General features: G+C 39.8%; 1 protein-coding gene across 1 annotated transcript in view; it reads right to left on the bottom strand.

Moving 5' to 3' along the window:
- DSCAM (DS cell adhesion molecule) overlaps nt 1-23,980 on the bottom strand; it is a 749,662-nt gene that overhangs the window by 256,102 nt on the left and 469,580 nt on the right. Inside the window, exon 10 of the mRNA XM_059165108.1 lies at nt 3,692-3,970. Coding sequence (XP_059021091.1) covers nt 3,692-3,970 — 279 coding nt within the window. The remainder of the gene's footprint in view (nt 1-3,691; nt 3,971-23,980) is intronic.

Raw genomic sequence — 23,980 nt, forward strand, 5'->3', positions numbered from 1 at the left:
CCAGCCCTGGGTAACCTCTGATGTCTTTATTGATCTCACATTTACCTGGTGTTTCTTCCCTGGTAGAGGTCATGCAGTCTCATCCTATGCACATGAAATGTATTCAGCTAAAGACTCAAAAGGAGATTTTTAGAAATCTTTCTCTGAACAGCTCCCTACTTCTCAGTATTCTGCCCTGCAAAATCCCACACCTCAATAGTTTCTAAATTTCTGTCAGTATTCTCCACCCAGAAAGATCACTGTTATCTATTTAGGCTCTGTATCCCTCTGCCATTGTTTGGAATGTGCCCCAGGCAGAAGTCTGGGGTAAATTTTGGAGCTCAATTTATATACTTCCACTTTTTCAAGAATCACAACCCTTTGCTTCCTGTTCCACTGCCTGGAAATTGTTGTTTTATAAATTTTTCCCCAGTTTTATAGTTTTTTTTTTTTTTTCATGATAGACATACAAATCCATTACCTGTTACTGTTTGATGGCCCCATTCAATAAATGTTATACTTTGTTTTTCAAGTTACTTGAACCAAAATCTGCCTCCCTGAAATTTCCAATCATTTCAGTTGGTTCTGTATTTTGGATTACCCCCACAATGGTTCTTACCATAGTGCTTTTAATATATGTTATTGATGCAAAGAATCCAATCCCAATTCATTAACTCAAGGACTTTGATCCTGTAATTATCTCCTCTTTATCTTTACCACATATTTCTCTCCTCTTTACTGACTAATTCCCATTGGATGTAAGTTTCTCTTGTCCCATGCCCTATGTCCTCTTCAACTCCCTCTCTCTGTTTTTCTGCCTCCCATCATAGCAATGTCTCTGAAAATATTAAAATAATTGTACATATTTCCTTGAATTCCCGCACATTAATTCGTCTCCCTTTTATGTTCATTAGCCACACTAATCAGACTTTCATTGCAACCATACCACTCTTCATGGTCATAAACAATGTCCATCTCCCTAAACCAAATAACCAGTTCTTATATTTCCTTTTTCTCTTTCCAGTGGGATTTTATACACATTATTACCTATGTTTCCTGATATATTTATTAATTTGCTTCCAGGGCACCACTTACTGGACATCTTTTTACTCTACAGCCTTCTCCTTTTCCCTGTTTCTTTTCCTGATTCCTAGAACTTCAAATGCTAGAATGTTTTGTTTTTCCCACATCATTGTTCACCATGTCACTGCTATTCTTTGTTTCTTCTCTACTTCTGTTAAAGACTTCTGTTTACCTTATTAAGCAATAAATGTTATTCCTCTTATTTGCAACATTCACTTTATAAACTTTTTATTTTTTTTATTTTTTTGCTTTGCCTCCAAAAGATATCTCAAACTCAGTTCCTTCCTCTTACTTTAACCATTGCCACCTTCATACCTTCATTAAGGGCACTTTTTTATCTTACTTGAACTTCCAAAATGGACTCTTAATAACTATCCCTACTATCTGGACCAGTCCATTCTTCAAACAACTGCTAGTGTTATAATTAAAAAGATAAATCAGGCCATGTCACTTACCTGGTTAAAGTCACTAAAGTCACTCTTCACATTTAGAAAAAATCCAGACTCCTAAAATAGCATATTCAAATAATTCAGAGTGTTAGGACTTGACTTTGCTGTATGCTAAGTCCACTTGGGCCATTCTACTAATGCCTGAGCCCCACCTCCAAAGATGGCTCTTTAGTTAGTTTGGGCTGCAACACAGACATTAAGAATTTTAAATATCCCCATGTAATTCTAAAGTGTGATTTGAGAAACACCAACAAGAGATTTTGGGGGGTAATCAAAAGAAATACCTCAGAGATCTGAAAGATGGATCTACTCCCAAAGATTATGTTTCAATTGGGCTTAACTGGGACCAGAAAAGAATTATCAGTGTTTTCTTAAATCTGTTAAGAGATTCTATGGTTAAATCTAGATTAAGGATTACTATTCCACAACATTTTGTCCTTGACTACTTCTCCAACCACTGACCTGCTCGTGAAGCACATTCCTTTTCTCAGAATTATCTTACCTCATTGGTGATTTAATGCTAAGCTCACAGAAGTTCATTTGCCATATTTGAAGAATAACCACATGGAGCCACTAATCAGATTGTGATCAAACACATCACCCCTGAAGCTGGGCTCAACTTCAGTTCATCTGACCTTTGCCCTTGGTTACCTTCCCTACAAGGGCAAGTGATACAAAACAACATTGTGTACATTTTTGTCCAACATTTTGTTTTCTGACTTGCATCCCTCAGATGGATTCTTCAGGAGACAGGCTGATGTACTGCTTTGCCCTTCACAAATACTAGTAAGAGTCAATTTCTCTTATAAGAAAACATTTGGGAAATGGATACCGCACTGGCTCCCATTTTTATTTATCTTCAAAAAATGAGAAAGAAATTCATGTATTACTATTCTTATACTCAAAAGCACAAGGTAGATAGAAAAAAAAATATCACTTGTATATTTAGCTTGTGTGTGACTGAAATATATTTTCTTGCTCAGGGAAAATCTTTTCTTTTCACAAATACAAAGTTGGTTTCTTCACATAAAATCTAAATATGCTTCAGTCTCTTTTGTTGGCAAGTACATAGAAAGTACATTACTCTTCAGCCAGAAAGGGAGAGATGTCATGAGAACACGGTCCAAAGATTAAGGAAGGACATAGGAATCTGTTGCTCAGAAAGAATCTGCTCAGATCAACTATCTGGAAAATAATGAAAATCAACGTCTTCTAAAAGTTACTCTGAGAGCCCAATATTTGGAGACTTAAAAATGCTTAATAATTAACATTAACATAAGCCTTTAATTTTACACAGTTGCTTTTGCAATGTGGGTAAGAACTATACTAGGGCATGAATGCATGTAGCACTTAGAGAATCATAAAACCACATGTCAGTGCCCAATGGACTTTACAGAATACTAGCTGCTCATTTTGCAGATGAAGAGTAAAGTGCTCCTGGGAATTTGGTGACAGGAATACAGATTTGAAATAAGACAAATGCTTACATTTTAGATGCATTGAGTCCCCTGTCAATATCTTCTACAAGCTAGACCCCCCCCCATTTTAATTTCTAAATAAATAATCCCCTGTTTTGTTTGATTTAATAAATGTTGTTATAGTCTCCTAAATTAATGAGAGGTATAATGCTAAACAGAAGAGAGGAGCAAAACATATTTCTAAATTGAAAGTAACTTCACATTTCTAAAGCTAAAACAAACAAACAAAAAATACAAGAAGCTACTTTTTGCTATGTGTCAACTGTACTTCAGTTAAACGAATAAAAAAGTTACTATTTTATTATTCTTTAGAAAAAATGTGATCTGGCAAAAAATATTTGAAGCTTTTAAAGCCATAACCTAAAACATAATATCATAAAAAGTGCTAAATAGAATAAACACAATACAGCAAGAGCTTATGACCTTTTGCGGCCAATGTAGGAAAAGCCTCGGTTGTTCATTAAACCCTAACCCCACCTCTTCCTACACACATTTCTTAGTTGCTAATTATTTGGAGCTTCATATTTTAGGTAAATAAAATCTTGATTTGGTGTTAGTGGAGTTTGTAGTGGGGTTTATTTTAGTGGGATGACAGCAAATTCTATGAATTCTTATTCTTTCCTGTTATTTCAAGCGAACGCTCTCTGAGCATCGTTGAACTTGGCTGCGTTGACGCCACGCGTCCTATGCCCTTGTCCTTACCTCTCACGATCAACTGGCTTTGGTGCTCCACTGCTGCGGCCTCATTCCGGGCGATGCAGGTGTAATTCCCATTGTGCATGAGGGAGAGATTGGAAATCCGCAAAGAGCTTGTGAAGTCAATGTTGTCGATGGTCACCCCGAGGCTCGCTGGGATTGGCCGGCCGTCCTTCTGCCAGGTGATCGTGATGGGCAAGTCCCCTGAGACCACAACACATGGGATAAAGACCCGCTGTCCAATGGAGAATCTTGGAAACTCAAAAGGTTGGATAAAAGGTGGAACTGAAAGAAAGAAGAGAAAACGTAAGAGAGGAAGGTGAGCAAGAAACCGCGGGCATGCTCTCCGCTCTCTCTTCCTCAGCCCTCTCGCATGGCACTGAAAGAGGAACAGAGTTGCTGCTGTGGGATGTAAATACAGAAGTAGGAGAAGAGTGAAATTGTGCTATCCCGCTACTTGATTTTTCTCATCGTTCTAAATGAAAATCATGGCCTAATTTGTACCTCGGCAAACACGCTTAATTTATTTCGATAAACTTTTTAGAAAATAATCATTTTTGAATGAAAATATTTCTGACTCTGCACTCTTCATGTAAATGCTGTGAAAGAGGCATTTGGATTTGGTTTTCCTTAGAAGCTTTTGAAAATTATACGTTCAAGAAAAGATTTCTTTCCTGTTTCTCTAATATTAGCACAATCATTACCATTCTCCCTTTAATGCATTCCATGCCTTGCTAATAGGCATACTTTAAGCCTGTTCAAGAAGGGATTCTAATTTCATTGTTAAACCTATTTTTTTTTTCCTTAGGACTAGCATCCAACAAATAGCAACTGTCAAATTAAAGAGACTTTTTTATTATGTTAGGATAATCACATCTCTACTCTGTACTCCTCAATTTTGCACATTCCACATTAAATGGTGAACTGATCCATGGTCAGTTTTCTGTGCTGTTATGTGTTGTCAATGAGGACAAGGTTATAGCCTTCAAACTGGCCATCCATGGACACAGCCAAGCTCAGTCTGGAAAGCTTTTTTTCTGATTTAATTTCCCTGATAAACTCCTCTTCATCTTCTCACCTCAGGACAGTTTTTCTCAGGAACTTCCTGGATGGTCTCACAGAATTTCAGAGTCATTTCATGCTTAAAATGGAGCCAAAGAAGCCAACTTTCCTGGTCACTTATGGCTGATGGGGTCATGAACAAGTTATCCATATGGTCTCCCTATCAACCCTATGGGGTTGTTATGCATAGTTTCACTTTGTAAAGGGGGAAACTGCTTCTTAAAGATACAACCTTACCCTTGGCCATAAATCTAGTTCACTAAAGAGTGACAGCTCAGACCTTATCAATTTTATTTTAGAGACCTGGAAATATGCAAGACTGTCAACTGCAATCATTAAGCATGCAATAACTTAATATAAACCAGTTACTGTACCAGATGATTCCATAAAATTAAATCAGTAAGTAGTAGGATATCTGAAGAATTTGTTCACTAATCAATTATAGGTACATTTCAATAATCAGCTTGGGGGAGATTTAAAGGATCAAGCTGAGAAACATCTGAATGAAGGGGTGCTTGTGTGGCTCAGTCGTTAAGCGTCTGTCTTCCATTTAGACCATGATCCCAGGTGCACTGGACTCCCTACTCGAAGGGATGTCTGCTTCTCCCTCTCCCACTCCCCCTGTTTGTGTTCCCACTCGTTCTGTCTCTTTCTCTCTGTCAATTAAATAAATAAATAAAATCTTAAAAAAAAATCTGAATGAAAACCATTCATTGAGCTCCTGGTACGTGTTTGACGACCCTGTGTGCTGGGCACACAGCAATAAACATAGTACACCAGCCTCTGTCTGGTGGAGTTTTCATATACAGTCATAGGGAGCAGAGGTCAACAGAGCAGAGCTGTGGTTACTCTGCTATTTAATATTATTATTACTACTATTATTACTATATGCTTTCAAAAGCATTTAGGAGTAAGAACGCAGAACTGCAAACACAGTCAGAGTTAGTCTAGCGAGTCAATGGCTCAAGTTAGGTCTGACCAGAGAAACAAACAAATAAACAAACAAACAATTTAAGGTGCCAGTGCATTTCATGTCAAAACTGCTGACTTCTGACAGTTTGCTGATTTTCAATGGAGAGTTAGAGTTCTGGATCTGCAGTGAGTTGATCTGACACTAGGAGAAAAAAATCTTGGGATGAGCTTCTACCTGGGGCTGATAGAAAAGATCAGTTTTGATTAGGCTATGATTATTCACAATTGATATTAGGCAGGAAAAGTGCCAACTTGTAGCAAAGGTGCTCGTATTTCTCTGTTGCCCCAAATGGCATAAATATTTACTATTGATGTACATATTATTAACGCTTAATAAACTACCTTTTCTTAAATAATTAAATACATTTCCTCTTGCTTGGTTCCATACACATCAAAACTTGGTCGTCAGTCTACTTAGACAAATCTAGGCACTCAGATAAACTAAGCTTGGTGCTTGTTATCTTAATTGCAGATCATTTTTGTTTTTAAGATGAGAACTCTGGACCCAGACCACCTGGGTTTAAATCCAGCTGTGCAACTAACTAACTCTTTCAACTCCACTCTGTGTCTCTGTTTCCTTATGTGTGGAAGGAAGGGGTTGTTGTGAAGCATGGATGAGTTATCAGGGGGTTCACAAACTTCCAAGGACACCCGAATCCCTTGTTTAGCACAGGTTCTAAATTGTGAGCCTTTAAGGAGAGGAAAAAACAAAACGGTCAAGTTGAAAGATCACTTGGCAAGGGAAAGGACTCCATTTCTACCAGTTATAGTAGGGAGACGAAAAATATAAGGATTTAGATCAAGAAAGAAAGTTAAGACGAAGCATACTCTCAATCTATTCAATGAGAACACAATATGTAGGATGTAGAATATCAATGCTTATTAAATATAAGAATGTCTGCTTCTGAGAGCAAAATAAAGTTGTAGAACAGAGAAAGAGCATGTGTATGTTATTTTCAAGAATGGAGGCAAGAAGTAACTACTGAGGAATCATTTATTTGTTTGATAGTTTAGAGGCAAGTGCACCCGAGTGGGGGGGGGAAGCAGAGAGAGAGAGAGAGAGGGAGAATCTTAAGCAGGCTCCACACTCAGCATGCAGCCAACCATGGGGCTCAGTCTCATGACCTTGAGATCATGACCTGAGCCTAAATCAAGAGTTGGGTGCTTAACTAACTGAGCCACACAGGTTCTCCAAGAAGAATCATCATTTAAAAAGAAAACAAAAACAAATTCTACCCTTTCAAAATTTCTGGAATTCATTGGTTTATAGAATTCTAAGGGATATAATCATAGTCCCAGGAGTAAATTTCAGAAACTTGAACCCCAGAGTAACACTCCTGATGACCCATGCCTAAAGACCTACACCTCCAACGCAGTGAAAACAAGCATCAGGAAGCCCATGTGCTCACTGTCAACTGTGAATTGAGAGTGACTCAACTCTCAACTCTCAAACAGGAATCCCTTCCTTTCAACACGGTGCTGTGGACTATCACAACACTCAGATGTCTCATTCTTAGCCTAAACCCAAGGCTGAGAATGCAGACATGCTCATGTGGGCTCAGTGAGAAGGCAGAGTTTACAAACAAGGAGACCAGACATAAATTTATAAAGAGTAGACACAAGAACACAACATGCACAGCAGCTGTGGGACACTGCCCTTCATTGCCAGTGTGTTCACAGCTAATACACAATCACAGTATATAATTAAAGAAAGTACTTTGTTACATACTCCAAATCACAAGTTAGAATTAATGTATTAAATGGAAAAAATTTGTATCAAAAACATTTTACAATACAGTCAGCCAAGGGATGCCTGGATGACTCAGTCAGCCAAAGTGTCTGCGGTCATGATCCTGGGGTCCCGGAGTCAAGCCCTGCGTTGGGATCCCTGCTCAATGGAGCACCTGCTTGTCCCTCTCCCTCTGACGCTCTCCTGTCTTGTGCTCTCTCTCCATATCTCTCTCTTTCTCTCTCTCACTCTTAAATAAACAAATAAATAATTAAACAAATGAATAAATAAAATCTTTTTGTAAAAGTTAAAAGAAAATACAGCCAGCCAAGAATGTTGCTCTCAGCAAAACTATAATTCAAAAAGAAGTTTTGGCCTATTACTGAGAGTGGTGTGTTAAGATCCCTTACTATTAATGTATTCATATCAATATGACTCTTTATCTTGATTAACAGTTGTCTTATGTAGTTGGATGCTCCCATATTGGGGGCATAAATATTTACAATTGTTAGATCTTCTTGGTGGATAGATTCTTTAAGAATGATGGAGTGTCCTTCTGTATCTCTGACTACAGTCTTTAGTTTAAAATCTAATTTATCTGATGTGAGAATCGCTACCCCGGCCGCCTTTTGAGGCCCATTGGCATGAGAGATGCTTCTCCATCCCTTCACTTTCAATCAGTTTTTTTAAACTTTTATTTTTTTTAATTTTATTTAATTTTTTCAATGTTCCAAGATCCATTGTTTATGCACCACACTAAGTGCTCCATGCAATACATATCTTCCTTAACACCCACCACCAGGCTCACCCAATCTCCCACCCTCCACCCCTCCAAAACCCTCAGTGTGTTCCTCAGAGCCCATCGTCACTCACGGTTCATTTTCCCCTCTGATTCCTCCCCCTTCACTTTTCCTTTCCTTCTCGTAATGTCCTTCATGTTATTTCTTATGCTCCACAAGTAAGTGAAACCATATGGTAATTGGCTTTGTTTGCCTGACTTATTTCACTCAGCATAATCTCCTCCAGTCCTGTCCATGTTGATGCAAAAGTTGGGTTTCACCCTTTCTGATGGCTGAGTAATATTTCATTGTATATATGCACTATGTCTTCTTTATCCCTTCGTCTGTTGAAGGGCATCTTGGTTCTTTCCTCAGTTTGATGATTGTGGCCATTGCTGCTATGAACACTGGGGTACAGATGACCCTTCTTTACACTCCATATCTTTGGGGTAAATACCCAGTAGTGCAATTTCAGGGTCATAGAGAAGCTCTATTTTTAATTTCTTAAGGAATCTCCACAGTTTTCCAAAGTGGCTGCACCAACTTGCATTCCCACCAACAGTGTAAGAGGATTCCCCTTTCTCCACATCCTCTCAAACACTTGTTATTTACTGTCTTGTTAATTTTGGGCATTCTAACTGAGAGACAGACTTTCCCAGATAAACGTAACATAAATTCACTTCTAGGACTGTCCTACAAGAGATATTAAAGGATTTAGTTCAGGTTGAAATGAAAGGACACTAGGCTATAACACAAGGCCATATGAAAGTATGCTGTTCTCTGGTAGAAGTAAAGGCAAATATAGAATATTGTATTATTGCAATTTTTATATGTAAATTCACTTTTAATTCTTGCATAGAATTTAAAAAACAAAAGCATAAACTCTACGAAACTGTTAATGGCTGTACAACATTCAGAAATGCAGGGCTGGACACCAGGACTCTGGGATCATGACCCGAGGTGGAGGCGGAAGCTTAAATGAGTGAGCCACCCAGGTGCCCCCTAAATTTTCATAAAGTACCCCAAATCTTATATTTTGCATGCCTAAGTTATAAAATTGAAGGCAAAAAGTAAACCAAGTGATTAAAAAATGTTCATAATGACTAGCTGCTAATGCCAAACAACCTGTTTGAGACACACTGCTGGCTTTATCTCGTTCATTAGTTCACTTCTTAAGGTAAATCCTCTGAATCTTGTTGACAGTGCAAGCTTGTAATATCAGAGGACAAAAATCTGGAGTGTGGCCTACAACAGGTTGGGACATAACCTTCCTACACGTAGCATGTAAATACCTGCTAAATGTCACTGATTACCAGGTCTGTTGATACCATTCTCTGTGCCAGTGGGGCTCCTCTCTCCTAGGCAGTTGGGAGCCAGTGAATCCAGCCAAATGTTCATTTCAACTCTTTCTCTTTCTAAACTCTTAACGAAAATGTTGAGTTAGGCTAAGACATTTCTATGTCTTGTCCCTCAAGAATTAATTGTATATTCTTCCCCACATGGGAAAAAGGGAGCTTTTATTTTTGTCCCAGAGAGAAGTATGACATAGGAAATGAAACATGAGTTGGGTGTCAGCCAAACTTGGGTAATTTGCAGTGTCTTCCTGGTCCACTTTCTCTATGCCTGTAATTCTGTTTTTTCATGCATAAAATAATGACAAGGAATACAATTCATGAGTGTTGGTGGGGGCTTCCTGTAACATGCAGGTAGAGGACCAGGGGTGCACAGAAGCTGCTCAGTTTGCAATGTTCTCTCTTTCCTTTCCCTAATTTCTCTCTCTCTCTCTCTCTCTTTTTTTTTTTTTTTTTTTTTTTTTTTTTTTTTTTTTTTTTTTTTTTTTTGACCCAGAGCCCACAGTTCACTGGGAAAAAAATCAAATACATTACATGGAGTTGAGACACGTGGAGGCTGTACTGACACTGTTGTGTACAATTTCATTAACTCCACATTCATCATCTCTTCTCTAGTGGTACCTTAATGCCCTGGTCCTCCATATAATCCCCAGGTTGACAGCTCCCGCTCTCAGACTGCTCAAAGAGCCTGCCTCAAGCCAGTGTTCTGGGCTATAGCAAAGGATATTCTCATCTTCCCAGCTCCTTTTCCCCATTCCATCCAACAAGCTCTCTCTTGTCCTTCAAGAAGTTTTCATGTTTTATACTTTGCATGCTTCATGAAATGTCTACAACTTGCATCTGCAAGTCCTGCCCATTATGGGAATGCAAATCCCACAGCTGATTTCTGAGAGTTCAGTCCCAATGACATCTTTGGTGCCTGTCTCCCACTAGGCATGCCCAGGACAGGCAGAGGCTCCCAGGCCCATACTGTCCCCTGAAATGAAAGCTGTGGCTCTCAAATCACAAGGTTGATGAGTGTGTGTGTGTGACTTGTGAGTTAAGTACATCACTCGACCGTCTCTCCACCCTTAAGACCTGTTATTTGTCCAATTCTGCTATTTGACAACATGTTTTGGATTCCAAAATTATAGATTACTGGCCCTATGCCACATAGTTCTCTACTCTGTTCAACAACATGATTAAACTCTTCACCACCCACTCCAAGAGTCTACTATTCAAGACTCTATAGTAGAAAGTATCCAGGATGGCACGTGAGTATAATGTGAGTACGGCAGTCTGTGCACATGTGTATTTCCTTAAGTAGAGTGACCCAGGAGGCAGAAGTCGTACTGAATTTATCTTTACTTCCCACAATTAGAGGAATAAATAGTGTCTTGTACATTTAACTGCATAATAGTTTTTGAAAATACAATGAGCGTGTGTTTACACTCTGGACATTAGACAAGCCTGAAGTTATGAGTGGAAAGGGAAATAGATCCAGAATATAATAATGTGATGATGATAAGGACAAAGGTAAGGCTGTGTTTCATGGTCTGATTAGTGTAAGGGCTCAGGACTTCTAACTTGAGGTTCCGCTGTGCTCACTATCTCCTACTGGTAGGGTGAGTTGGGGAGATAAATTCAAACCTATCCTTGCTTCTTCAGTATGGCCATCTGGGCCAACTGAGAACAGTTATGTGAGCTTGATCTCCTGAGCTAGAGCTGCTCCTAACTCACTATGAATTGTATTGCTAGTGCTGGGCCTGTGTCTGCTGGAGAATGATGGGTGTGAGGCCAAATTCAGGAGGGCATGATGTGGGAGTAAGAAGGTTATTGGGGTCAGAAGATGCTTAAGAAATCAGAGTCTTCCACATGTCCACATAAATGTGGGTTCCTGTAAAAGCCCTTCTAGGTGTATCTGTCTGTCTGTCTGTATCTCTCTCTCTCTATATATATATATATAAAATATATATTATGTTATGTATAATATATATTAATAATTATATAAAATTATTTATATATAATATTTACCATACTAATAATTGAACAACTTAATTCTAATTATATATATAGACACTGTTGTATGTAATTTCATTAACAATATATAACTTTATGTATATATAATCATATATATAATTAGAATTAAGTTTGTTCAATTATTAATATAGTAAATATAATTTGAAATTATTTCTAAGTTAATTAAAAAAACAATAATATGTTCTCAGGAATAATAAATGCCACCATCTCTCCTTCTTATTGGTGTTTATAAAACACACACAAGTGGCGTGCCTGGGTGGCTCAGTGGGTTGAAGCCTCTGCCTTCAGCTCAGGTTGTGATCTCAGGGTCCTGGGATTGAGCCCTGCATCAGGCCCTCTCCTCAGCAGGGAGCCTGCTTCCTCCTCTCTCTATCTTCCTGCTTCTCTGCCTATCTGTATGTCAAATAAATAAATAAGATCTTTAAACACACACACACACACACACACAAGTGTTTTATGAGACTATGAGTTCATAGATCCCATGGCAAAAGGACAATGAAGGTGGGTGCCTCATTCATCCAAAAATTTATACAACAAGCTATAAAGAGGTTAAAAACCTTAAATAAGTGGTTCAGCAATTCGCTGGAGGCCTACTGATCCTACACTGGTGGAAACCCCTTTCCCCGGTGCCCCATCCTGGCCTTGCTTCCTTCCTGTTTCTCTGATGACCTCATCTATCCCCCACTCCGGATGTAAGCTCCATGCCTCTGATTCCCCAATCTACATTTTCAACCAAACTCCTTCTCAAGTTTCAGGCCTGCTTGTTTAGTTGTCTGCTACTGTCATCATCTTGATGTCCCAGAAGCATCTCAACTCCCAAACCAAATGTACTGGGTTTCCCTTGAAGCTTCATCTTCCATGCTCTCTTCCTGTCACAAAACCTCCCAGCTGCAGGAAGCTCAGAATGAGAAAAGCCTTCTTAGTCATGCATTTCTCTTTTCTCCAGCTACCAACCGACCATGGACTGCTGTGTCTCTTCAAATTCCTCTCTCAGTATCTCCTGGTCTGGCTCCTTTTCTTCCAAATATACAACCATCACGTTTTATTAAAACTTTTTCAACTGTGCCATAATGGGGCTCTCTGATTTTTTAATCTTTCTGCATGGTAATCCATTTTAGATACGTCAACCAGATTAATGTCCTAAAACACAATTGTGAGCCTGTTCTTCTGCTTATATCCCTCTGCCTCACCATTTTAGGGTCAAATAGAAGTTAACAAACACTACAAGATCTGATGCCTGTCTCTGCGCTGACTCATGCTGCTTGTCTCTACTGGAGACTTTTTGTTTCAACCTTATTGACTCTGCATGTAGGGAACTATGCCCACCCCCTAGTTCTGCCCCCCAACCCACCTGGACACCATTCTCAGCCCTACCATCTTATGATGTGAGTACTCAACTCATTCGTTAGCTACTTCAGAGACCGTTTCAAGCTCCAGATCCCTTGGAGACTCCATTCCTTTGCTCTTGGAAGCTTTCCAAAATCCAGACTTCCGATCCTACCTCACCCCCAGAACTGGCTAGATGTCATCTTCCGTATTTCTAAAAGATCTCACACATGCATATTTCTCTGATGGTGTTATGTGGAAATCAGTGCTTTTCTTATTTGTCTATCCACTGCTCTCCCACAGTGAGCTGAAATATTTCTCACCTCGTGCTGCTTCCTTTTCAAGGCATCTGCTACCTGCTGCTGTGCCATAGTTATTGGTCTGTAGGTCCTCCCACTGACTCCAGCTCATTAACAGTAAAGGCACAGATATTACCCAAATAAATTAAAGAAATCACAGGAATCTAAAGAAGTTCTCTGGCTTACAAATTGTTTTGATGACAAAAGTCTAGTTCAATTAGACTATCATCATACACTGTGATCCTTTTCATTTCTTTTTTTTTAAAGGTTTTGTTTATTTGAGAGGGAGAGCAAAAGAAAGAGCATGAGGGGGAGGGGCGGAGGGAGAGGAAGAAGCAGGCTGCCCACTAAGCAGGGAGCCCAGTTGCAGAGCTCCATCCCAGGACCCCGCATCAGGATCTGAGCCAAAGACAGATGTTCAAATGACTGAGACACCCAGGCGCCCCCCTTTTTGTTTCTTATTTGAAATGTTGGACTAATGTCATTATGGAAAGAGGGATCAATGTAAGGAAGATATATTTTTAGGAAAAGTGTTTAAGATGCATATCTCTAACTGTTTGGCATCTATGTGAGTGGCAGAAACTGATGCATATGGAGACAAGTGGCCCAGATTCCTTTTCAGGAGAGGATGTGTCCCCCAGATTCTGGGAATGATGAAAGGTAGCACTCTTTAGTTATCAGCCACTCTGAAGACTGTTCCAGGTACAGAGAGCCGTCTCTGGAAGGACAGGCTCTTTCTGGGGTGGCTACATCTGATGACTGACTGAGGAGGGAAATTATGCTCACAACAGCTCTGAAGGAACCTTCTTTCTTGGGAGCTCCCTACAGGGATGCTATGGCTATCATCAGACTGTGTCATACTGCACCTCCTCCCTGTGCCCAGTCTTTCTTCCCTGCCCTCCTTCCACAGTGTTGATTGTTGGGTGTACTCTTAGATAAACACCTTGCACACCAAATTCTCTTTTAGAGACTGCTTCCTAGAGCGGAACCTGCAAGTTTGCCTCACCTAAAGATGAAATTCATCTACTGTCAATAACAAACCCAAATCTGTTTGTAACCCTGCCAGTACATGTTCCATCCATCCATCCATCCATCCATCCGTCTGTCCATCCATCCATCCACCATCTTGTTTTTATTCACTTCAAATTGTAACCAGAGGATAAACATCATGTGTGCTGGGTTCTCTTTTAATAAGAGCTCTCTGTATTTGATTAATAGTATTTTCCTATTATCCTGCAGAATAGAAATATTCTGTCATTGATAAAAGCCAGGAAAAAATAGTTTGAAAGTGTAATTTTAAGATTACTGGCGTGTATGTGGGGGTTCAGTCCATTGAGCATATAACTTTTGGTTTCAGCTGAGGTCATGATCTCAGGATTGTGAGAATGAGCCCTGCACTGGGCCCCATGCTCAGTGCGGAGTCTCTTTCTCTCTGTTTCTCTCTCCCTCTGCTTTGTCCCTCCCCACTCATGTGCACACTCGCTCTCTCTCTCCCTAAAATAAATAAATAAATCTCAGAAATAAGACTACTGCTCATTACCTTTAAAAAAAAAAGTCTGTGTTTATTTGGTGGTTTGTCTGTACTGATTTAGGTGTCCCAAATTTAGCCAGTGTCCAGTACTGAAATTTTGTCTTTCATATGAGGTTATGCATATTCATAAGCTCACTAAAATATGTCAAACAGAAATAAAGCAAGTAAGAATTCAGTGCTAATATTGGAATAAGAGCTCAAGAACTCCTAAAAGTGTCAGTTCAGAAATACTAAAGAGCATGGTAAATATAAATCAGAACACACATATGTCTGGGAGCCCAACCATATACACACCCTGCATGCGCCAGATAAAGGGTTCCCAGCAGATGAGGTCTGAAGCATAAGGTCCTTAACCTGAACACCAGCCAACAGAGTGGTTCAGCTGACACAAAAATAGTGTAACTTTGGAATAAATCAGAGGCAAGGGCAAGTAACTCTTCTATAATGATTTTCTGAACAAAGTACTTCGGACTTTACAGATTGTAAGAACCATAGAACCATAAATAGGACAACATAAGTAGAAAGGTAAGAAAAAATAACTTTTACCCCCAGAATGGTTAAAAATTATCAATTAAGCCCATGAGAGAAAATATAATTAAAGCATTTTAGGAAGAAAAAAATCCTAAGGCATAATGTAGAATTATAATGAGAAATAGGACCTGTTGTTCCCATCAGCTGGAAAGTTACAAGTCACACATAAAGAAGAGGAAAGACAAATTGCATGGAATTTGGGCAGGGAAAAACACTAAAACTATCTCTGAGAAGGATGACAGCATTTCCTTCAAAAGCACTTTCAGGAAGAACAGGTCATCTCTGCTCTTTTCACCAATGGCTACAACAGGCTGTGTGGAAGGATCTGGGTGGTTTGGGGAGAGATTCTACTCCCTAGTCATGGGAGATGTTTCTTCATAGAAGGTGTTTCATGGCCATAGCTATGTCATGATGAAATAAGTACTTTCTTTAACATTTAAAAATAACGAACAACTTAAGAATTCATGAGAATTTCTGTATTTAATAATTAGAGTCACCTTGGACTGAGGAGGAAGCTAGGTTACTTTTCCCCTGCTTCAGGGCAGTAACAAGTTTACACAGAACGACTTGGTAATAAAACCGAGTAGTTTTCTGATGAACCCAAACTAACCCGCATCTCTGAACGTTAAAGAAAAGCTATTTGAGTCATCATGGTGTCAAGAAAATGAAATCTAGGAAGTCAGAGAGGGAGACAAATCATGAGAAACTCAACTCTAGGGAACAAACTGAGGGTTGCTTTAAGGGAGGTGGGGAATGGGGTAACTAAATGATGGTCACTGAGGAGGGCATGTGATGTAATGGGCACTGGATATTATATAAGACTGATGAATCACTGACCTCTACTTCAGAAAATAATGATACACTATATATTAATTAATTAAATTTAAATAAGATATTTAAAAAGAAAATTTACCCCAAAGATACAGATGTGAAAAGAAGGGCCATCTGTACCTCAATGTTCATAGCAGCAATAGCCACAATCACCAAACTTAGAAAGAACCAAGATGCTCTTCAACAGACAAATGGATGAAGAAGATATGGTCCATACATGCAATGGAGTATTATGCCTCCATCAGAAGGGATGAATACTCAACTTTGGGTTTTTTTTTTCCATAAACATGGATGGGACTGGAGGAGATTATGCTGAGTGAAATAAGTCAAGTCAAGAGTCAATTATTATATGGTTTTCACTTATGGTTGAGCATAAGGAATAACATGGAGGACATGGGGAGATGGAGAGAAGTGAGTTGGAGGAAATCAGAGGGGGAGATGAATCATGAGAGACTGTAGACTCTGAGAAACAAATTGAGGGTTTTGGAGGGGAGGGGGATGGGGGGTTGGGTGAGCCTGGTGGTGGGTATTATGGAGGGCACATATTGCATGGAGCACTGGGTGTGGTGCATAAACAATGAATCTTGGAACACTGAAAAAAAATAAAATAAGGTTTAAAAATAAAATAAAATAAAACCCTAGAGCATGCTAAAAAGAAAAAAAAAAAAGGAAGAAAGAAAAGAGAATAAAAAGAAAGAAAGAAAATGAAACCTAGCTTGTGTTTCACTAATCTAGGTAGAGAAAATACTCACCTAGATGGGTTGCAATTATTTTACCTGTGTTTGTGTCGATGGAAGCAAAGCCAGGTGACTCTAACCAGAGAGAATGACAGAAAGGCTACATGAAAGAGATAGGCAAGGTTCATAAAAGGACTGGCATTCATTTTAAAACGTAGCTCCGCTTCCCAAGCAGCTTTTCTTACAAGGATTATCAGTGATAAAAGGTTATTTACTTGAGAATTATTTTCCATGACACTTAGAAAAGGTCATCCTTCTTTAGAAACTTGGTTATTAATTACAACTGACTTCAAGTTGCTGCATTTCTTGAGCAAAATGTTAAAATATGGGGCACTTGAGTGGCTCAGTTGGTTGAGAATCTGACTCTTAATTTCAGCTTAGGTCATAATCTCAAGGTCATGAGATGGAGCCCCACCCTCACCAGGCTCCACACTGGGCGTTCAGCCTGCTTGGGATTCTCTCTCCGTCCCTCTAAAATAATGCTGAACTATGTCATAGTGAAGCAAGGGGATAAAAAGGTAGATACACTATTTCAGTAAAGCTCTAAGTCAATTCAATTACTTTGATAAGTTTCAGGGCGCTGAGTTAGTGATATAATGAAGGAACAGTATTGTTCAGTGCCCGAAAACAGACAGATAGCATAATCATCCCTCTGTGTTCTATCTACATAATATTCACATCTGCATAATTTTGCAGAACTGGCTCTCCAGACAGTTAGGACAGCTGTGTGTCAGTGCACCACTCTCTGCTTCCTTTCAGTGTTTTCTTGGTGAGGACTCAGGCGAGGTGGGTTCAGCAGTTACAGGTTCTGAGTCCTTGAGTGAATGAAGGATACAGAGTGAAATCCTCCACATGTTGTCATCACTCCGAGACGACGTGAAAATTCGGGTCTGAAAAACCAAGGTGTTTTCTCTGCATGCCTAGATTAATATACATAAAAAATAAGTAATTCTTTCTGGAAAAAAATTAACAAATTCTGTGACTGAACTGAATAATTAGGGAAAAGAACTTCCTATGTATGAAAATACGATTGTAACATAGTTGTGACCATTTAGGATAAACAGATCATACTGTAAATCTAACTACCGGTACTTGAGTGAGTCTACCTGGTACAGGGTAAAGGCAGAGAACAGGAAAAAAAGAGTAAATGGAAAATATGGGACTATTTATAGATGTAAAATCTAACATAGCTTTGATAGAAGATTAATTTAAGTAAACACATAGGTGTTAATTATGTGTCAAATGTCACATACACACACCACTAAAAACTGGATCCATGCAACATCCTAAAACAAACGGCTACAGAAAAACAGGAGTTGAAGAAATGGGGAAAATCTACCAGGAAGATGTGAAAAGGTAGGCAAAAAGAGAAACTTTTCAATTATATAAGTCAAGACAAAAAAGTCAGAGATTATGGCAGAAAATAGGTAAATCAACAACTACATTTAGTTACATTAATACCTGTTTGATAATTGATCAATAAAGGAACTTAAAAAACATAGAGATGAGACATAACACAATTACTGAACATAATTGAACACATACAGACATATTTATCTGCCACAAATATAAGAAAATGACAAATATAAGAAAAAGACAAACTTTAAAAAAAATAGATAAAACATGCATCAAGAAAGTTTCAGTACCTTCCACAGAACTAGAATAATCTCTGAAGACACCTCCATAGAGTCTTGGTGGGTGACGAAGAGAGGGAAGTGTGGGTCATTTAATAAATGATATTAGGAAGATTGGCTCACTATATAGAGAAGGAAGAAATTGATGCCTACTTGTACTGTATCTCCCACCCTCGGTGTGGATGGAAGACCTGAATGTGGACAGCGGGAATATAAACGTAGAGTGAGTACAGAAAATACTGTTGGAGTAGACCTTCAAGGAACTCAGAGACTTCTTGATCCAGATCCCATGGAAGACAATCAAAGGTGAAGCGGAGAGCCCAGAGACAGTCTTGACAAAGATACTCACAACAATTTCTGTGTAAGAAGAGATACGTGAAGGAACCAAGCAAAGCAGGAAGAATGATGGTAAAACGAGCAAAGGAAATTCATAGATAAGACTCCCAAATATCTAATAAGAGTATGAAGAGGGTCATGCTCAAGCTCATTAGGAATGGAACAAAAGCAAATTAAAATAAAATCTACGCTCTTTAGATTTGCAGCACTTAGAAAGGCAGATGATATCCAGAGATATGGGGAGATGTGGAGCAGAGATACGGGGAAATGTGACCTCTCCTGGGTGGCTGGTGGCAGCATAAACTGGTATTTTGGAGAGCGCTCTGCCGTCACTGGGGACACTAAGTCAATATCACACATGGGCTCACCAACAAGGATCTTCATTGTGTACCACACACAGAGTCAAAGGGCTGGAGGAAAGCCTAAGGGTTTACTTTTCATGCTTTAGTACACATTTATATGTATATCTTCAGAAGGGCATAAAAAGTAGACTTGAAATAAACCTATTAAGGGCACCTGGGTGGCTCAGTAGGTTAGCCATCTGCCTTTGGCTCGGGTCATGATCCTGGGGCCTTGGGATTGAGCGTCCTCACCTTGGGCTCCCATTAGGGAGTCTGCTTCTCCTTTTCCCTCCCCCTGCTCAGCACCTCTTCTCTCTCTCAAATAAATAAATAAAATCTTTAAAAAAATAAAATATACATTTAAAAAATAAGCCTATTAATTATGCACATGAGGAAGTGTGGACAAGACCAGAAGGAATGATAGCAAAATTGGTGGGTAGTTAAAAAAAAAAAAGATAAATTCAAGTAAAGCAAAATGTGGAACATGTATAAATTGATGATAATTATAGGGCATAAAGCAAATACTGACAAAACCAAAGTTCTCAATGGGACAGTCAGCAGCACCTCTGGGGGATTTTGTTCACGAGCCCAAAGGAGTGACTTCACAGTAGGCTTCTGGTTATGTGAAAGAATGCTTATCTTCAGGATGGTGGTGACATTCCCATTCCCCTCTTCCGGGCATTAGAAAATGCCTGGAGGGCTAGGTTTCTCTGAGAGGAGGTGGCACATCCGTCCACCCTCACAGATACGTTTGAGACAGTTTGCTGGAAGCAAAGGCTCTGCATTGGCCTTCTTTAGCTGACGTGGAAGATGAGAGCTGATGTTCAGTGCTGCCCTGGAGAGGAAAATGGGACCAGAGAGAAAAGGAACCGCGAGAGAAGGCAGATTTGTATCCAGCAGGAGGAAGAACTGTGTGGAGCTCAGGGCTGCACAGAATCAGTACGGGTTCAGTGCCTGGAGTGGTTGCAGAGAAGAGTCTGGAAAAATGGGCAAGGTGAGTACCACATGGTTGTCTCATGCACGTGAACTCCACGTTCACGTACCTCCCAGTGGCTCTATCTTTCTACCATCTCTTAATGTTATGTAGGCATCTCTATATTTATTCATGTCTATCTATGTATGGATATAATACACTACTTATGCATGGCGTTAACCCATGAGTCTGTTTTATAGTTATATATAAATAAAACACACACATATTATTTATGTCATGTATCACGTGTGCACAGACTTACACAGTTGTGTTACATACCAATTTTTACACAAAAGATCCTACTGTATGATCTTGAATAATTGAGAAGTGTTTTTGCTGACTTGAAATATCATCAGAGCATTATTGGTTAAGCACTACCTGAGGGTCTTTTACAGTGTGTATGTGTGTGTGTAGGTACGCATACATTTGTGTATATTTGCAAAAAGACTGATTATGGGTTAGGCAGGGAAGGTGTAATAATTTTCCTGTCATTCTTTCTTTTTCTCATCTCTACTTAATTGTCTCCTTCTCCAAGTTTCCATGTTTAACAAGCACCAGTATAGCAAAACACGATTTCTCCTATAATCTTAATTTTCACTGAGTAGAAACTGCAATCTTTGACTTAAAAAAAAAAAAATCCAACACACAATCTTTTTCTTTTCTTCTACTTAGAGAAAAACAGTTTGAGATACTATTTCCAAAAAAAAAAAATAATAATAATAAAATTAATGAAGTATTTCCTTAAAGAAATGTATCAGCTTCATTTTTCTAGAGTGGAAGGGGAATTATAAGAGCTTCTACCCGCAGGACAAACCCATCTGAAGAAGACATGCCAGGGGATTTTGGAGCTCAATTCTGACCCCCTAACCTAAGGGGAGTAGTTCTCTCCTGCAGGAACTTGAGAGTGTGAATCCTCAGCCACGGGAGTGAGCCCATCAAGCAGGGATGCTCCTTGGTAGTTGCACAAGGAGGAGTGCTGAAAGCCCCCCACCTCATCAGCCTTCTTCTGTCACACTGGAATATTAAATTAACTAAGGGGCATCTGGGTGGCTCAGTCAGTGAAGCGTTGCCCTCCGGCTCAGGTCATGATCCTGGGTCCTAGGACCAAGTCCTGCATCAGGCTCCCTGCTCGACATGGAGTCTGCTTCTCCTCTCACTTCCCCCACTCATGTGTGCTTTCTCTCTCTTGCTCTCTTGCAAAAATACATAAATAAAATCTTAAAAAAAACTAACCAAAGGAATATAAATTCCCATTTGAAACCATAAAATCGCACAAAAGGATTATACATTTAATGTCTTCCCCTACATTCCTCTACCAGATCTAATTTCTCCCATATTATTCATAATAGAAACTACACCTTCCCTAAGGAGTTGCTGAAAATCCACATAAACATTTTGTGAATGACTACAACTTGGGCCACACCAGACCCAACAAACAAGACCCTAAATGAAACACTGCTCAATTTTAATGAGGCACCTGAAAGAGAAAACTAGCTTGAAACACCACATGTTCTACCAACAGATGTGTAAGTGACTCCAGTAGTCAGTGGAAGAGAGAAAGAAGAACTCCATCCTTGAGCGAGGTCGGTTCTGAGCCTGGTTGGAACAGGAGACACGTGGGAGGTCTCCAGCTGGAACAGCAAAGGGGCAAGCGTTGGGAACGGGAAGTGGGAGTGGGATCCGCTGCCCATGTTGTTTCTGCGCATGGACCTGTGCCTCTGCCCAGGCTGAGCGACATCAGCCATCAGGAGCTCCTGAAGAGCAATGTCATCAGCATACAGCACTCCTGGTTGCTCACTCAGAGATGGGAGCGGACCCCATGTTTAACTGGGCATTAACCTCCCCAGCTGCAGCCCCGGCAACACTGCCAGACCACTATGGTCACAGAGCAGGTGCTGCCTACAATAAAGTGCCGCGCTGGGGCAGAATCCGTAGGTCAGACTGCACAGAACCTGGTCCCTGCTGAACACAGAGGGTCACTAGTGTTCAGCTGGACATACTGCCTATGACACCTAATGCTTTCCTCGCTTCAGAGCAAGACACGAGAAAGGCGTGTGCTAAATCAGGAAGGGAAAGTGCTACAAAGACCGTGGTGAAAAAAAATAGGAAGGAGCTGATTGATGCTGGTGACCGCTCTTGCTGTGTGTCCAGCAGCAGCATCTTATCTGGTTATTGGCAAACGTTTATTTTAAAAACTCAGGAAAAATAATTCTGAAAGCTTGATGCTTCTCAGACACTCTTGACCACCTATGGTGCCAACTCTCTCTCTCTCTCCCCCTCTCTCTACTAATGTGAACCCTCCAAATCTGCATTTCAGAGTTCCTATGGTCTGAATCCAGGAGGCTGGTCCAGATGCTTTTAACCGAACCCTACCGTCTGTAAGCCTTGCCCAAGCCACTAACACTGCGGGTTCCCTGTCTCAGCCTCTCCGTCACCCAGACCAGAACTTCTGGAGTGGCCTGGGTCCAACCCCACCCTCACGTTCCAAATCCGTTCCCCCTTTTACTGCTTGTCCATGTAACTAGATCTCCTTCCCTCTCTTAAATCAAACCATCAACAATCACACCCCCCTCCTTTTTAAATCATCTCCTTAAACTTTAAATAGCTTCCTTCCCAGGTTCTTTGTCTTAATTCCTCCTGGCTTCCACCCTGGCTTCCGACTGCAACGTGGATCGCTTTTCTGAAACACACTACAGGGTGAACTGGAGTCCAAAGGCGTGTATTTGAATCCTGACGACATTACTGGACAGTTCTGAGCAAGCCTTCCGCTCACTCTCTGTTCTGTTTCTCTGCTTATGCTTCCTCTACATTACAGAGTCACAGTGAGCATTAATTAAGGTTACACATATGAAAGTGTTTGTAAACTATAAAGTTTTATATAAATATAAATAGAAGGTGACATTTTTATGTGGCAGCCAATTAACTTTCCTGGCAGTGCTGGTCCCTAGCAATTAAAACACTCAATTAGGCACCGTTCAAGTTCACTGTGGCACCTCAAATGAGAAAGAAAACGCTTTGAAATGTGTTAAATATAACCCTGCTTGTTAAATTGAAATGAAGTGAAAAAAGGGAATTTGACTTTCATTTCTCCCGACTTGTTCAAGAGCAGCAAATTGTGCTTCTGGTTGGCTAACAGAACCCAGAACTGCTTAAGTTTTAGGCATTATCAATAATTGACATGGTGTTTAAATTGATCTATGAAGTTTTTGGGTTTTTTTTCAAATTTTGTAAGTCAATGCTACAAAATAATCAAAGGTCCCAGACTATTAGCAAAAAGGACACAACTAAAAAATAGTATTGTTTAGGGGCACTTGAGTGGCTCAGGGGTTTAAGTATCTGCCTTGGGTTCAGGTCATGAACCTAGGGTCTTGGGATCAAGCCGCATGTCGGCCTCCCTGCTCAGCCAGGAGGCTGCTTCTCCCTCTGCCCTGCCCCCTGCTCGTGCTTACTTGTCTGTCTCTCTCTTAAATAAATAAATAAAATCTTAAAAGAGAGAGAAAGAGAAACTATTTTTTCCAAATGTCATCTAATACACACTCATACACACAAACAACATACACACAGTGCTGTGTTCAGTTAGCAGAGAATCCTTGGGCAGCAAGAGGAAAACAATGTGCTCCCCCCACTTGTGGAATTACTGACGGAAACAAGGGGCCCACTTTCCAAGGAAACCAACTTGTGAGTCAACATATTTGCTCCTCTGAAATTATCTGAGTAAAATATTCACTGTGCAGAAAGGTAATCGAACTGTATTTATGTAAATAAAATAAGAACAGACTGCTTTACAACCGATTCACAGAGAGAGTAAAAAATCAGTCTTTTCCTACAATTTAGTTGATTTCT

This window comes from Mustela lutreola, chromosome 2 (assembly GCF_030435805.1).
Source record: "Mustela lutreola isolate mMusLut2 chromosome 2, mMusLut2.pri, whole genome shotgun sequence".
Lineage (NCBI taxonomy): Eukaryota > Metazoa > Chordata > Mammalia > Carnivora > Mustelidae > Mustela > Mustela lutreola.